Source organism: Eptatretus burgeri, chromosome 14 (assembly GCF_056783735.1).
Source record: "Eptatretus burgeri isolate ZD-2024b chromosome 14, Ebu_testis_v1, whole genome shotgun sequence".
Classification (NCBI taxonomy): domain Eukaryota; kingdom Metazoa; phylum Chordata; class Myxini; order Myxiniformes; family Myxinidae; genus Eptatretus; species Eptatretus burgeri.
In genome coordinates, this window is record NC_140974.1 from 47,938,770 (window position 1) to 47,956,422 (window position 17,653).

At 43.1% G+C, this 17,653-nt stretch overlaps 1 protein-coding gene across 4 annotated transcripts in view; it reads left to right on the forward strand.

The window, feature by feature from the left end:
* The window catches only part of LOC147013127 (unconventional myosin-VIIa-like), a 123,445-nt gene that overhangs the window by 69,350 nt on the left and 36,442 nt on the right, over positions 1–17,653 (forward strand). For all 4 annotated transcript variants that reach the window (XM_085854720.1, XM_085854723.1, XM_085854722.1 and 1 more), the window contains 7 exons: positions 2,432–2,551; positions 3,519–3,692; positions 3,924–4,151; positions 5,146–5,316; positions 6,661–6,778; positions 7,179–7,308; positions 12,732–12,898. In XM_085854720.1, the coding sequence (XP_085710846.1) occupies positions 2,432–2,551; positions 3,519–3,692; positions 3,924–4,151; positions 5,146–5,316; positions 6,661–6,778; positions 7,179–7,308; positions 12,732–12,898 (1,108 nt within the window). The remainder of the gene's footprint in view (positions 1–2,431; positions 2,552–3,518; positions 3,693–3,923; positions 4,152–5,145; positions 5,317–6,660; positions 6,779–7,178; positions 7,309–12,731; positions 12,899–17,653) is intronic.

The following is a 17,653-nucleotide window of genomic DNA, read 5'->3' on the forward strand; positions in this document are numbered from 1 at the left end:
ATAATTATTATTAAAAAGTGTCCTTTGGTAGTGTCCTGCTTTCGTGGATGGTAAAATGCATTCAAGTGTACACAATCAGTCCCCAAATAATCAAAGTGACTGAGAAAGCAATGGAGCTCTGGAATACCACATTGATATCACAGCATTCAGAATGGAAAATCGAAATACTAGGAGTGAAGATACGACGTGGGATCTTCCAGGGTAACAGCATTCCCCCCCCCTCCTGTTTTGCCTGGCTCTGGACCCACTGAGTAACCTCATCAACAAGCAACGACATGGATACACCCGAACATCCAAGAGAAGAACATCCAAAGGAACTTTCAACGAAAGTTAACACATCCACTGTATATAGATTATTTCAAGGTACTCCCACTGAATGACAAAAATTGGCAGAACAATGGAAATGGAATTTGGCCAAGATAAGTGTGCCAGGGGCATATTCGTACAAGGTAAACCAACAAAAATGGACAACATAAAATTCAACCGACGAACAACAATACAGGAACCATCTGTCTATAATCCAGCAATCTGTGTGTGTGTGTGTGTGTGTGTGTGTGTGTGTGTGTGTGTGTGTGTGTGTGTGTGTGTGTGTGTGTGTGTGTGTGTGACCGCTGTTTCTCAACAACAACTGGTCCGATGTAATTGAAACTTGCCAGCTATATTGCTGGGGACCCCCTCGAGTATGTGCCTTTTTAAGGTTTGATATTAATCAGACAAGTGGTTCCCAAGTTATGGCCATTTATTTACCAAACAATGACAGGACACGTTGCTGCGAAGGCGTGGCTGATGCGCCATTTTGTTACCAATGACAGGACACGTTGCTGCGTGGGTGTGGCCGATGGGGAAGAGATCCTCAACCACGTTCCCCATTACGGGTTACAACATACGGACTTCCGGATAGTGATGACTTACTGTATTCTAATAATTTCTCGATTTCTTATGCACATTTATAAATAAACACAATGCCCCAATCCAGTTGTCGTTTATGAGAGCGAAGGAACGGCCTGTGTGTTTGTTTGAAATTATACTTTTTTTTTTTTTTGGTTTGCACGTACGGGCACTCACATACAGCCACACACGTACAGGCATGCGAGAGCGAAGGAACGGCCTGTGTATTTGTTTGAAATTATACTTTTTTTTTTTTTTTTGGTTTGCACGTACGGGCACTCACATACAGCCACACACGTACAGGCATGCGAGAGCGAAGGAACGGCCTGTGTGGTTGTTTGAAATTATATTTTTTGTTTTTTTTTGGTTTGCACGTACGGCCACACACGTACGGCCTTTGTGGTTGTTTCTGTCACGCGGTTTGAAAGTTTTTTTTTTTGCACGTACGGCCACGCACGTACGGGCATGTGAGTGTGAAGGAATGGCCTGTGTGGTTGTTGTTTCTGTTTCGCGGTTTGAAAGTTTTTTTTTTGGTTTGCACGTACGGGCACTCACATACAGCCACACACGTACAGGCACGCGAGAGCGAAGGAACGGCCTGTGTGGTTGTTGTTTCTGTCTCGCGGTTTGAACGTTTTTTTGTTTTTTTTTGCACGTACGGCCACGCACGTATGGGCACATGCTAGTTTAACCAAATACCACGAACTGAAAAATGAAGTCGAGAGCCGGGAAGGTGAAGAGCACTGACATTGTGCCAATGATTGTCAAAGCAACGGGAGAAATGATGAAGAACCTCACTGAGATCTTAAAAACTATCCTGGGGAATATTATTACAAACTACCTACAATTGTAGGCTGTCTTGGGTTTCATGCTGATCCTGAATAGAGCCCTTGGAACAAAAATATCCATCCATCCATTGGGACCATACTCCGTGTCGAACATTGGTGCTGCATAAGCAGTCTCTTTGGCTATTAGGCACAATACTGGATGGGTCAACACTGACACAGGACACCAGAAATTTTCACAGGAACTCAGTTGGCATTCATTTTGCCAAGCTCAGAAGGATGACAGGCAGGGTTAACCCCACCTGGTATTAATTAAACAGCCAAGTGGAATTTGAACTCAGGATCCCTAGGGTCCCTAGGATCCCAAGCCCACCACCCAAACCATTAAACCAACACCAGGCATAACAAAAACATGAGCACAATAAAACTTAACAACTTGGTCTTTGAAATGTGGTCCTTCACCAAAAACGGAGGTGGATACTTCGAGTCCTGGGAGTACTCCATTCAACTTCTTGAAACCTGGAAATGGAGATTACAACCAATGCACAAGTCGTATTTGAATGCCCACTTCACTTCCTGAGCATCTGAAGTTTGTCACAATTATCGTAATTTACGATCTGATTGTGGTATAATGAAATGACTGTAATCTGAACATCCAATCATTAAGAGTCAAGTTTTTACTTGAAATTAAACTGGCATGACATCAGAAATCCTGCACAGGATGTCACAAAAATGGATTGTCCTTTTGTGTGCCCCAGTACCTGAAAAACTTTGTGGGCACTGGACCCCCAAGTTATGCTCCGTACTGTGCCAAACGTCTGGGCAGAACAATACTAAACGGTGTACGAAGCCAGCCACCCAACTTCATTGAGTTCCAGGTGAGATTTGCTGGACCAATGCTTCACAACATATTTTATGATCTATCTCAAGGGTAGCCTATCTACCAGCTTGTTACCTCCACCACTGAAGGTGGATGGGGGTTATGTTTTCACCTTTGTTTGTCTGTCTGTCTGTTTGTCTGTGAGCAGGATATCTCAAAACGTTGTGGACGGATTTCAACGAAATTTGGTGGATAGGTTAGGTGTGTGACAAGGATGAATTTATTACATTTTGGTGAAGATCCAAATTCCAATCCGAAATTTTTAAAAAGTGATTCTTCACCATTGAGTGATGGGGCTAAAAATGATACACAACGCAATATCTCCAAAAGTTATGGACGGATTTGGAAGAAACTTGGTGGACAAGTTGACAAGATTTGTGACGAGGACAAATGGATTTGATTGAAGTGAACATTTCAATCCAGGTCCAGATATGAGAATTTTTTAATTATTTTAAGTGATTCTTCACCAATGAGAGATGGGGCCAAAACTATAAATAGCACGATAATTCAAACAGTTGTGGACGAGTTATGACAAAACAAAGTGGACGAGCTGGTCGGGTAACAAGAACAAGCTGATTCGATTTTGGTTCAGGTCTGGATCCAGATCCGGCCTTTCAGTGGGATACAAAACGTAAACTGTTCTGCCTGGCAGAGGTATGCGCTCCATCGAGTGACATTCTGGTTTCTTGTGTTGTGCATCCCAGAATGTTACGTATCATATTTGACTCACTATTTACCCCTTTATCAATGAGTTGAATCTTCACAAGATAACGAAGTTAATGAATTAAGAAAACTATTTATTATTTTTGTTTTTTTACTGTACCCATGTGTCTAGTAGCTCTGCTAAAACAAACCCATTTTTGTGTTTTAATTATCGTGGTAGGTGACCCATCTTTTATTTCTACATAAGTCAGAATTTGAAACAATATCAACTTGAAATTGATGATCTGTGGCATTTCTTCCAGGCGACCAAGGCCAAACAACCAATGGTTCTTTCAGTTACCTTGGCGGATGGCTGTGCATTGGCAGTGCTTGCCGATTCTGCATCAACTGCGCACGAGTTAATAAACCGTATAGCAGAGAAGCTGAAAATGTCTGACTACTTTGGCTTTTCCATCTTCATCACACTCTATGATAAGGTAGACAAAACACCGGTTTATGAAGGTGCTCAAGATTTTGACCTAGTATTCTTCATTATTGCTGAGACTACTATCGAGCGCCACCAAAAAAAAAACATTGAGAGTTCATTGTCATTGACACAAAAATTACGTTCCTTCCAGAACTCTCCTTTTTCTCGTAATAATCTCAAGAAAACCTCTGCAACATGAATGAATATTGGCTTTGTTACCAGGCTCTTGATCTTTTTTCAGGTCTCATCATTGGGTGGTGGTAAGCAACACGTCATGGACCTAATCAGCCAGTGTGAGCAGCGGTGTTGTGAGTACGGGGGGAAAGAAGGCACAGCTCCTTGGCGCCTCCTTTTCCGGAAAGAGTTCTTTCTTCCCTGGCACGATCCTGCCATTGATACAGTGAGCACTGATCTCATCTACACACAGATCATACAGGGCCTCAGCTATGGGGAATATCAGCCTGATACGGTGAGGAACCTATCCATTTATCGATGTATCATTATGTGCAAACTTTTACATAATGTGTGATATATCATTATTATTATTATTATCACCTCCACCACTGAAGGTGGACAGAGGTTATGTTTTCACCCCTGTTTGTTTGTTTGTCTGTCTCTCTGTCTGTCTGTGAGCAGGATATCTCAAAAAGTTGTGGACGGATTTGGACAAAATTTGTGGACTCTGTTTGACACAAGGACAAATTGTTTAGATTTTGGTGAAGATCTGACTCCGGATCCGGAAATGAGAACTTTTAAAGTAATTGTTCACCAATCCTGGTGTTGGCGCAGTGGTTAGGGCAGCGGCTTGGGATCCAAAAGGTCCTGAGTTCAAGCCCCGTTGGGCCACTGAATTAATACACCAGGGGGGTTCACTCAGCCTGTCATCCTTCCGAGGTCGGCGAAGTGAGTACCAGTGTACTGGGCCGGTGTATATCCCAGTTAAAATAGGTGTACCATATCCCTGTGTCGTAAGAGGCGACCAGGGTTGCGTCAGGAAGGGCATCCGGCGTAAAACATGTGCCAAATCACTATGCGGATCATACGGATGATCCGCTGTGGCGACCCCTAACGGGAGCAGCCGGAAGAAGAAGAAGAAAGTAATTGTTCACCACTGAGAGATAGGCCCCAAAATGATATACCGCAAGGCAGCTCAAACAGACGAAACATGGTGGATAAGTTGATTATGTGACACAAACAAGTTGATTGGATTTTGGCTCAGATCTGGATGCAGATCTGGCCTATCAGTGGGAATGTGGGATACAAAACGTCAACTGTTCACGGCCTGGCGGATGTACTGTATGTGCTCTGTTTGTAATCATGCTTTTGTTTTGTGGATCCACAAATGGCTATGAAACACACATGTGACATCATATGTGTACTTCATCCAATCATGGAAGAGACAATCTGGCTTCATCAGGAATACAAGCTCATTTGTGACTTTCTTTTGTCCTTCATGCTTGCAGGACAATGATCGGGCGGCCTTGGCAGCCCAGCATTGCTACATCCAAAAGGGTGCTGGGGTGACCCACCCAGAATTGTTCAAAATCTTACCTGAAGTTATACCTGAGAAGCAAATCACAAAGTCAAAGCCATTGGAGTTCTGGGTGCAAAAGGTTGTGTCGATTCTTGCTGAGGTGGGTTATGCTAACGAGGGCGTCGAGATTATCCCTTTACAATAATAGTAACGGTGCCAAACAAAATCAATTTTGGTGAAATGTCTAAAGAACTTTAAATGTATTTCTGAATTTTTTTTATTTATTTACTACTTGTTGGACCGTGCTTGGGTTGTTTATGTAGTGTACATAGAATGACCTGAATAGTCACCTTTTTTGTTCTTGATGGTCGGGGGATCTTTGCATTGCTGCCTTTTATGAGCAGTGTTTTGATTCCAATCCCAAGTTATGCATCAGTATTCTCCTTCTTGAATGTTATTCGTGAGTGGACTGGGTTTTAATGATCATGAAATTCCCAAATGCTGAGGATATAAGGTTGGCCAGAGGTTTTTGGTTCAAATTCACCGAAACGTAGCAATATTCGGGATTTTGATTCCAAGCTTTTTAACAGAGGGGAAACTTTCTAACTCCTCCATAAGCCTCAACTTTGTATACAATAATTTTTTTTTTTTAAATAACTGAGCTCGTCTTCTTATACTTTGCTCATGATGCTGGGGATCCCAGGTTCACATCCAACCGATTGTGTTGATTTGTTTCTTGTCTTCTAATGTTCTAGTAGTTCATGTGAAAATACACTGATGTATCTTGCTGTCCTTGTTCTGCAACCTACATGTATGTACAAGCTCCTATATTAGCCTTAGATTATTGTATATAAAAAAATATAACATCACCATAGGTAAACTGATAGCACAAGGACTTCAGTGCTTCTCAGGACAATTTTGGATGTTTATTGAATTGCAGTTTCAGGGGCTGGCAGGATGGTTTGGAGAGAGATACACATATTTGCCTCGAAGCTGTCTAACCTGGGTTCAAATCCAGAACCGGCTATAAACTTTCATCTACTTTCACAGGCAGAGTGATTCATCAATGTGTGTGTCATCCCTCGGATGGACATTAAACTGGACATCTCGTCTGCCGGCATTGCTTGGTAGATGTTAAGTAATGATCCCACGGTGTCCTTTCTGAAGAGTCAGCACACTATAGCCAGCCACACTGAACAAATTACAAATTACTGCCCAACCTCGGTCAAACGTCGGACCTGGCCAGCTGGTTCTTGAAATACTTGGGCCAAGCTTCCCCTGACCAACCCCACAAGAACATGGGAATAATTGTGACCATTAAATAATAATATTAATAATAAGAAGATTGAATTGTAAGTATAGAAAGCAGTGCTGCCCACATTTTGTGATAAAATCTGTTCTCGCACTTTTCGAACAAAGAAACACGTTGATAAACACAATGTTTTTGTTTTTTTTGTTTTGTTTTTTTACATCTTCAGTTGGGATGGTTTATGTCTCTCCCCAGGCCATGTACAAAGCAAAGAAGATGGAGCCTCAGAAGATAAAGGAAAACCTCGTGACTTTTGCACGAGTGAAATGGCCAATAAGGTTTTCCCGTTTCTTTGAGGTCTACAAGATGTTCGGTGGGATGGGGTGCTATTGTAATTAAGGGTTGGAAGAGATGTGGTTGGGAGAGTGTGTGTGTATGTGTGTGTGTGTGTGTGTGTGTGTGTGTGTGTGTGTGTGTGTGTGTGTGTGTGTGTGTGTGTGTGTGTGTGTGTGTGTGTGTGTGTGTGTGTGTTTGGGTGGGGTGGTGGTGGTGGTGTTGTTCAAAATTAATTAATGTGGTTGAGGAAGAGTAACAGAATGATGCAATTGTATGAAGACAAGGTTTGTACGAGAAGAAGGCAGTCATTTCCTTGGTGAAGTAGGATATTTTATGATCTATCTTTTTTTTTTTAAATAACTGAGCTCGTCTTCAATGTGGTCCTTTACCACAATGTAAAAACCTCAAAATGGTTTATTTTTCTGACATCTTCACAGATTCTGGAATCACAGAGGTAAACATGATTGCAGCTCTGGACTGGCAGGGTCTCTGCCTACTCGATGCAGATGAGAATGTCAGTCTGAAGTTGACATTCCCTGAGATTATCACCGTCGCCACAGAGAAAAGGTAAGGTATTTTAAAACGACAATTTAATAAATAGGCCAAGTTAGACATCATGGGTTTGCCACATGTACACAATGTGGGGCTTACAAGAAAGGTAAACTTTTGAAAGACCTCACGCAAAACTTTTTTTCCCCTCCATTGAAATTGAAAGTTTTCACTAATTGCTTCCTCACCTGTACTTGATCATTATTTTCATGGGGAAAACGATTTTGGATTCATTATACATCTTTATCGAGAGGTCAGCTCAATATAACTAATCTTCTTCCTCGCTGTCAGAGTACGCTGGTACTCTTGATGTGGGGATGGCACAGTAAACAATGGGCACCCCATCTGTTACCGTACATCTATCCATATACTGTATTACTAAAACTCTCATCTTGTATGTATGTATGTATGTATGTATGTTGGTATGTATGTATGTGTCTATGTATGTGTCTATGTATGTATGTGTCTATGTATGCATGTATCTATGTATGTATCTATATATCTACTTATGTATGTATGTATGTTCGCGAAATACAAAACTAGTGCAAAACTAAAGTTTGGGTATCTTCTCGAAGAAGTCGCTTTGGTGACATATGAGAACCTATTTGGTTTGTTCAGCTGGTTGTTGAGGAAGGGATCACTTTTCAGTTCTCCAGATCATGGAGAAAGCACCAAAAAAAAAAACACAAAAAAACGAGATTGGTCAAACTCGGGGATTCATCTTCTCGTTCAAAATAATAACAGCAATAATGTTTTCGGACGGCATATTTCTGAGCTGCCTCTATCAATGGCAATGATTCTGGTACCGTCCGACAGAGTTTTATCTCGTGCATCATCCTTTGCTATTGTAATTTTAACAGCTTGAAAAGATTCCATGAAACGTATGTAAAAACGATATTCCTTTGTAAAAGAATAGGCAGCGATCCGAGAGGTGGGTGGGACTGACAATATCAGCAGAAATATCTTATCTCAGGAAATCCCTTCTTTTTCGGTGTTATATTTATGAAAAAAAAATAGCTTCACACGGGACACGGAATCACGAAATCGCCTCCAGTCACGGTAAGGTGAAAGCGAACCACCTGATCAAGAACCTTCTTGAGTCACAGTTTCTCGGCAGCAGATTTGCTACGTCGATGCATCTGGCATCGGACGGAACAGCCTGAACAGGGGATTATCCAATCGAACTCTGAATTGAATAAATATTTGAACTGACATTTAGTGTTCCTTTCATCTTTGTTTTGATATACTGCATGGAGTGGAGTGGTCATTGTTCAATGAATCAGAGGAAACTGTTTATTTTGCTCATAGGCACACATCATCACTGGCTCGCAACTGCACGTTGTTGTGCGTTCCGCAATTGTCGCACACATGTCCGATATTGAGCCAGTCATACTTTCCACTGGTGTGTCCAGTGTTGAAGCCTTCACTCACTCTTTCTGGCTCGGACCCACTGGCGCTCTGTCTGACCACCTCTCTGCCTCGAGCCACCGGCTTGCCCTGACTCCCTGGAACAATAAGGACTCATTCTCCTGCCCTGGTGAAGACGACACAGTATGGTGTTTGTTTTGCTCAAGCTTCAGGATGTTCACAACATGCCTTTCCCTCATGTCTTTTTTTTGTATACATTGTCAAGGGTCGTATGAGAGCTAACACACAATGCACAACAAGCGGGGCGGGAGAGGGATGGCCAAAACAGTGGGGAACAAAGACATTTGGAGATCTGTGGAAGGGAGAGGGATGGGGGTAGAGAGCATGGGATATGCGAGATGGACACTGCAGGAACTTTCAGGAAGGAAAGCAAGGAATTTGAAGGAGGTGGGTTTGGGATGGATTAATGGGGGTAGAAAAGATCATGGTTTTGGAGGGGGGGTGATAAGAGGTGGTGGTGAACAGCTGTTTTGAAAGCCTTGAGAGAAGAATGGGATTGAAGAGAGTGTGGGAGTTTATTCCAAAGGCAGGAAAAAAAGAGTCTCCAGTCTTGTTCCTCATCTACATCAATGATCTTTCTTATTCTCTGGAAAATCTAGCTAATGTCTTTGTTGATTATTCCACCCTCCACTGTTCAGCTCTTATCCTCCAGACAGGCATGCTGCAGCCTTTTCCATCTCTGCAGGACTTGAAAGAATCAGGAGCTGGTCCAACACTTTGAATATGTCTTTAGGATCCAAAAAATCCCACACACTCACTCTGTCTCTCCGAAGGGACCATCTTGCAAACCCTCCCATCTATTTGCAAAACAAACCACTTGAATAGGTTAAGTCACTCAAACTTTTTGGCCTCATTTCATCAGCCATTAACTTTCATGGGCACATTATATTTCCAAGATGGCCTGCAATGCCAGGTGCTGACTGGACATCCTCCATCGTGCAAGATCTTTCCTTGGCCAATCAGAACTTTTGACAAACTACAAGGCCTTCATTCACATCTTGATGGACTACTGCACTCCTCTTTGGGCTGGCACCCCTGCCTCACACCTTCATCCCCTGCCTCATCACAGACAGATTGGTGACCTTTCTGTATTGAACCGCCTCTTTTTTTGGTCTTGCACCATTTGCCCTTTCTTGACTGTTCCTTTCATGTTTCTGCAGGGTGAACACTGTCTGCCAGTAACCCTGTTCTTCCTAAACTCTCAAAATCGAGGCACACTACTCACCTCCTCTCATTTTTCTTTTATCTCACTTGTGGACCAACATCCCCATTCTGTTCTGTCACATTCTTCCCTCCAGGGATTCAAGACAGCTGTTTTCCACCACCTCAGGCCAAAAGACCCCATTCCCAAGCACTGCTCTTTTTGGTTCACGAAAAAATATTTTCACAAAAAAAATAAGTGACCACTATATTCGTTATTGTTGTCTCTGTCTGTCTGTCTGTCTGTCTGTCCCGAGCATAGCTCTGTGGGTTTTGATCCGATCCTGATAAAATTTTGGTGGGAGGTTTATATCATGATCAAGTTGTGTTTTCCTGAGAATGGGCGTGGTGCGCACATTATGGGCGGAGTCACGCCCAAAAATCGTGTTTTTAGGGGGTAGCCGATTTCAATTTGCATCTTCTCCGAGGGGGTTTGTCGAATCTGGCTGGGGTTTCGGTATTTGGTTTGCCCATTGGCACCTGCATAGCCCCACCGAGCTCGATTTTTCATTTTCGTCCCAAGGTCAAGGTCACAAGGTCACAAACTTAGAAAATTGCGAATTTTGCCATAAAAATCAGACGACTGCCCAAACTTTGAGAGCTAGGATGACAATATTTTTTTATGCATAATCTTGAGGTCATTCGCCACCTAAAGTCTTGAAACCATTTTTCTCTATCTCGAACACCTTGCCCGTGGCGCCCCCTTCAAGTTTGATTTTACGCTGATTTCATCAAAGTATGGATGATCCGAGGAGTGCGAAATGCCATATAGCCTTTATGACGTTATATTGTTCCTGGAATGTTCCAGAGGAAGTTTTGCACCAAAAGTCATAATCCTTGACCTTTGACCTTTAAAGTTCACAAAGGTCAAATTTTCAAAGTTGTGGGAATCGAACCGGGTTTTCGACCTTCGAGCTAACTCCAATAAGCTATAGCACGTATCCTGTTTCCTTATTTTAATGTCCACAACATTGTTTTGTGACCTTTAAAGGTTATGCAAAGGTCAATTTTTTAAAGTTGTTGACCGAAACCAGGTTTTCGACATTTTGCAGCTAATAGCCCGTCACTCGTACCACATCATGTTGATCATTTTTATAACTTGGTCAAAAATTATCACATTGTCTCATCCTTGACTTCTGAAACAATCTATATCATCAAATACCGCTCGTGAACCATCGTTGTCTTCAGACTTGTCCAATTTATTATCCCCACACTTTTTGAAGAGAAACGGGGGGGATATTGTAATTGGGTCTGTCTGTCCATCCATCCGTTTGTCACACTATCTCCTCCTAAACGGTTGTGCAGAAATTCCCCAAACTTGGTAATTATGATCACCACATGGTATGAATTTGCAAGAGCAGTGCCATTTTGCCCCCCTACCCACATGGTCAGGGTCAAAAGGTCAAATACCGAAAAATGCAATTCCGGGCACATTTTTAAACGTTTATTCAGGAAACTTTGCATATGCAATCAACATTGGGGATGCATGAAATATGTAACGATTTTTTGGATTTGATTTCCAGTTCATTCTGCAAGGAATGGCAACCTAGGGCCACAGGCGTCAAAACGGGGAAAAACAATTCAACTCGATATTTGATATTGGGTCGAACTTTTTGCCATCTTTCAACCTTGCTTTAGGTGGGAAGTGTGGGGATTTGCGAGGGGGTGCCATTGGCTTCGCTGTGATTCTTTTTTCTTCTTCTCCCTCACCTGTTTTCATTTGTTTGTTGGTTGGTTTGTTCCTTTTCCTGTCTCATCCCCACTTTCTCCTTCCTCTTCTGGCTGTGTTTCAGCTTGTGTGCAGCTTGTTCACTTCATGTGTCCTTTTCCCTCTCCCCTTGATCTCATTCTCGCTCTCACCTCTACTCTGCAGTTCGTGTCCCCCCCTTCCATTTTGTTGCATTCCATTCTGCTCTCGTTCTTCCATGAGCCTCGACCATGGATATAAAATAAAAAAAATTTCAAAACATCAATGGTGATACACCCTCGTCCTTCATCCATTGGCATTTTCACATGCAAGAAAACCTACTTTAACCAACTAAAGGAAAAATGTTTATTTTTATTAATAATTGACTCAACATTTCACATTTGTGACTTCCATTTTTAGTCAGTTCTGAAGGAAGTGACTTATAAAATGGGGGTCCATGTCCGTCGATCCGTCGGTCAGTCTGTCAGTCCATATGTCCACAATCAACCTTTTGATCATTATTCTGCAACCTGTGGTCAGAATGACGTGAAACTCGGAGGGATGATACTTGGGAAGACGCCGCAGAAACGCCCACAATAAAATTTCTGATTTGTCACCAACTGACTTAGTTAATTAGTCGAATCAATTCATCTTCAAAGTCCTAAAAGTTGAAGACTATTCATAGTTTTTGCAACTGCTTTGGTATAATGGTTCTACAGAACAATGTCTACAGCTTGTCTGAGCGTTTTTTCCAAATATTTGTCCAGGACAAAAAATAATGAGTCTTAATGAGTATGAAGTTCATTCGGGCCAATTAATCTTCAAAGTCATAATACTTCAAGAGTATTCGTAGTTTTTGCTTTTTGTATGGTTTAATGCTTCTATGGAACAATGTCTACACCTTATCGCAGTGTTTTTTTTTTTCCCCCCCTGAATTTTTGCCCAGGAAGAAAGATAATGAGTCTTAATGAGTATGAAGTTCATTAGGGCTGGAATAAAAACAATGAATGTTAATGAATATATCCAATATCGATGAAGTCAGAACTGACCAGGGCTCATGGGGCATATTTTTCATTTTTTGTGTCAATTTTTTACCAATCCCCATTGCCCTTGCATTTTCTCAAAGGGGTGAGTTTCAAGGACAGTCTCTCCAGATTTCCACCCTGCGAGGTTCTGAGCTTGTGTTGCTATCTACTGCAGCAGCTGAGCTACATGAGCTGCTGGTGATGCTGCTTGAAGGCCTGAAAAAGCGTTCTCAATATGTTGTGGCCCTGGAACGTAGCTACAAAAAAGGTGCTCATTCTTCCATACCACTGATGATTTTTTTTACCTTTCCTTAACCTTCTTCCTCTTCGTCTTTCTTTGCTCCTTTTCATGTAGTAGTGAACAATATCCCTACTTCACAACATGGGTAAGCAAGAGGATGTAAATGACTTCATAAAGTGGCATGATAGTGGATGTGCAAACAGCACAGCGATCACTCCAGGAAGTGCCTAAACTGATAAAGATATGGCTTGAGGACTGTCTCATATCTACTTTTAACGAAATGACTAAAAAGGTGAAATGACGTAACAATGAAGGTTTTCATGGCTGAGAAGCAACAATGAACAGGTCATCACTCCACATCATGGTACTGGTATGTTCTGGGGAGTTAAATATGTCAAGTTGTCACACTCGTTGCAATGTGCATACCCATTCCATACAATTAGTTTGAAACATTTTTATCATTGATATTTTCTTCATACACTGGTTGAAAAAGGGTTATCTTTTCATTTAAAATAATTTCATGTTTTATTTCATCAGGAATGTTATCTTTGTTCGTGGCAGGCATTAAATCCACTGAAACATTTAGGAATGGGAAAGTGCAATGTCCACGCACACTTGTTTTTACCATTTTTCGTGTTTCTATAGCCATCTGTACAAGGTTAAAGTTGAGACTCGTTTTTAGCTTGCTCGTAGAGATCGTGATGAAACCAAATCAACTGTAAAAGTTGTGAAACCAAATGTGTACTTGCACATCTCTCTTTCAGGATGATGCAATTACATTTTGGTGTATTGTAGTTTAGACTGGAGGAGTATCCTTTTCAACAAAATAAAATTGCTTGTCAGAAACCGCATTCATTATGGAAAGCTAACCAAACCCAGTTGCCGACTGGGTATCCTGCGTCGTGCAAAGTCCTTCCTTGGCACACACTTGAACTTCTATCCACCAACAAGGTTTTCATCTGCAGCTTGATGAAGTACTGCTTCCTCTCTGGGCTGGCTGCCCTGCCTCACATCTTGCTCAGCTTGATGTCATGGAAACCGAGGCCTTCAAGAGTATTGGAATCTTTCACGATGAACCTATCACTTATCCATCACAGACAGGTCGGTGGTCTCTCTGTCTTCTACTGCCTCCTTTCTGATCTTACACCCTCTGCTCTTTCCGTGCTTTGAATCCCCCCTCACAGCCTTCAGCACGGCGCACACAGTCCACCATCAAACCAACTTCTGATGAAACTACCTAAGTCCAGAATTACAGCTCACCTCCACTCATTCTTTCCTCTTTCTTCCCATCAGTGGAACTAACATCTACATTCTCTTCAATCTCATTCTTTCCTCCAAGTCTTCAAGAGAGCTGTTCACCACCATCTCAAATCATCCCCCATCCGAAACCATGATCTTTTCTACGACAGTAAACACCCTCTCCCCACGTGCAATGAATCGATGAATCGATCAATAATTTTTGTTGATTGAAAGAACTTCCAACACAGGACCAGGCAGTATAAAGGCTGATATTTGTCGTTTACAGTAATAAAACAAACTTACAAATATATATTTATATATGTATATAGAAATAATAATCTGGACTAATAGGTGTGTGTGTGTGTGTGTGTGTGTGTGTGTGTGTGTGTGTGTGTGTGTGTGTGTGTGTGTGTGTGTGTGTGTGTGTGTGTGTGTGTGCGCGTCCCCCATAACTCCAAAACCATGAAACCTAGCAGTCCGAAACTTTGCATGCATACGAAGGGAACTCCAAGGAAGTGCAAGAGTGAAAATTGGATGTTTGGGTTAATTAAAACGCACCTTTTGAAGATAATTAACAGCCTTATTTAATTATATCCTTTATCAGGTGCATTCTCGGTCACCACTCTCAATGGGGTCTTATAAGGTATCCAAGGTGACCTCGCTGGGGTCTTGAAGCCACCATCTTTTTGGACTGCTCAACCATGCGTTGACATGGAACAAGCCAAAACGATTTCTTGAAAAATGAAGGTTTTTTTTTTTTCACTTTTTTCACTCATATTATCGAATGCCTGTTCATCTTAGCTATGAATTGCTGGGTACATTGCAATGCTTAGAAACGCCTGGAGATATCAGTGTTCGTTGCTTTATTTCGTTTCCGCACATGCGATCACTGCGAGTATCTCTTAAACGAAGCAGAATTACACAATTTAAGCTCCATAATCGAACTTACAAGCATTTAAGCTCCCTCCCATTATTGTCTCCATCAGCGAAGTGACGGGTTGTCTTTGCTAGAATACGAATAAATATCAGTGTGTGTGTGTGTGTGTGTGTGTGTGTGTGTGTGTGTGTGTGTGTGTGTGTGTGTGTGTGTGTGTGTGTGCATGCACGCGCATGCATCTCGTATAACTTCAAAACCATGAAACGTACTGGCCTGAAACTTTGCATGCATACTAAAAGAACTCCAAGGGAGTGCAAGAGTGAAAATTGGGTGTTTGGGTTAATTTAAACACCACTTTTGAAGATAATTGATGGCTTTATTTAATTATCCTTTACAAGGCTCATCCGTGGTTTGCCTGCTTTCCCTCGCTGGGGTCTCAAGTCGCCAGTTTTATTTGACCAGCCTAACAATGTCTCGACTTGGAACAGACCGCAACAGTGCCTGAACAATGAGGATTTTTTTCTTCTTCACTTTCATCACTCATATCACAGGATCACAGGATACATTGCAATGCTTATAAACACTCGGAGACGCCAATGTTCATGGCTTTATTTCATTTCCACACATGCCATAACCTGTAGAATCTCTTAAAGTGAGCCAAATTGCAAAATGTTAACTTGCTTATTGACTTCAGCAGTAGTTGTGACTGCTAAAAAAAATTAGTGTTCATTTGTCCAATTCGGACATTCCCTGACATTCTGGGTGTCTCCAGGAAGTGTTTAATATGACGGATCGGCAATTGGTAATTGCTTGCCACACCTGCCGTTCCTTATCAACCGTTTCATTGAAGTGCTTGGTTAAGTGCTTCAGCCACCAGGTGAGTGCTTTACAATATTCAAACTGTTACGGAATGTATCGATTGACTTAAACAAAGTTCAGGAACTATTTGCCTGCTTTTGGCCATGTGGTGCCTTGGGCGGTGCATCAGGTGGTAGTTCACTCGGTATAAATGTGCAATTTTATTTCACACCACTTTTCCCCTTTATGTATGATCTTCTTTCATTATGTGACTCGTCATTCGGCATAGATAGAAACATAAAAAAAAATTAACGTTTAGTTTTTAAAACTTTCTTCAACTGTTTTGTTGGAATGCTTGCTTAAGTGATTCAGACACTCAGCTCAGGTAAGTGCTCTTACAGCTTTGATGGCAATATGGCAGCTCTGGAGTTTGGAAGGCAACATATATTATATGATTACAATGAGTAAAAAAATGTTTTCAGTTGTTTCAAAGCAATGAATCACCACATCTCCCCCCCTCCCCTTCCCTCTCCCCCTCTCTTTCCCCTCTTCCTCTTCCCTCTTCCCTCTCTCTTCACTCTCTCTCTCTCCCACCCCTATACCTCTCTCTCCAACCCCTATCCCTCCCTCTCCCACCCCTATCCCTCCCTCTCCCACCCCAATCCCTCTCTCCCACTCCTACCCCTCTCTCTCCCACCCCTATCCATCTCTCTCACCCCTATGCCTCTCTCTCCCACCCCCTATTCCTCTCTCCCCCACCCTACCCCTCTTTCTCCCACCTTTATCCCTCTCTCCCACCCCTATACCACTCTCTCCTACCCCTATCCCTCTCTCTCCCACCCTACCCCTCTTTCTCCCACCTCTATCCCTCTCTCTCACCCCGATCCCCCTCTCTCCCACCCCTATCCCTCTCTCTCCCACCCCACCCCATCCCTCCCTCTCCCACCCCTATCACTCTCTCTCCCACCCCTATACCTCTCTCTCCCACCCCTATCACTCTCTCTCCCACCCCTATCCCCCCTCTCTCTTCTACCCCTATCCCTCTCTCTACCACCCCTATCCCTCTCTTTCCCACCCCTATCCCTCTCCCCCCACCCCTACCCCCTCTCCCCCACCCCTAACCCTCTCTCTCTCTCTCTCTCCCCCTATCCCTGTCTCTCCCACCCCTATCCCTCTCTCTCCCACCCCTAACCCCTATCCCTCTCTCTCCCACCCCTAACCCCTATCTCTCTCCCACCCCTAACCCCAATCCCTCTCTCCCTCTCCTACCCCTCTCTCTCTCCCACCCGTACCCCTCTCTCTCCCACCCTATCCCTCTATTTCACCCCTATCCACCTCTCTCTCTCACCTCTATCCATCTCTCACCCCTATCCCTCTCTCTCCCACCCCATCCCCTATCCCCTATACCTCTCTCTCCCACCCCTATCCCTCTCTCTCCAACCCTACCCCTCTTTCTCCCACCCCTATCCTTCTCTCCCACCCCTATCCCTCTCTCTCCCACCCCTAACCCCTATCCCTCTCTCTCCCACCCCTAACCCCAATCCCTCTCTCCCTCTCCTACCCCTCTCTCTCTCCCACCCGTACCCCTCTATCTCCCACCCCTATCCCTCTATTTCACCCCTATCCACCTCTCTCTCTCACCTCTATCCATCTCTCTCACCCCTATCCCTCTCTCTCCCACCACCATCCCCTATCCCCTATACCTCTCTCTCCCACCCCTATCCCTCTCTCTCCCACCCCTATCCACCTCTCTCTCTCACCTCTATCCATCTCTCTCACCCCTATCCCTCTCTCTCCCACCCCCATCCCCTATCCCCTATACCTCTCTCTCCCACCCCTATCCCTCTCTCTCCAACCCTACCCCTCTT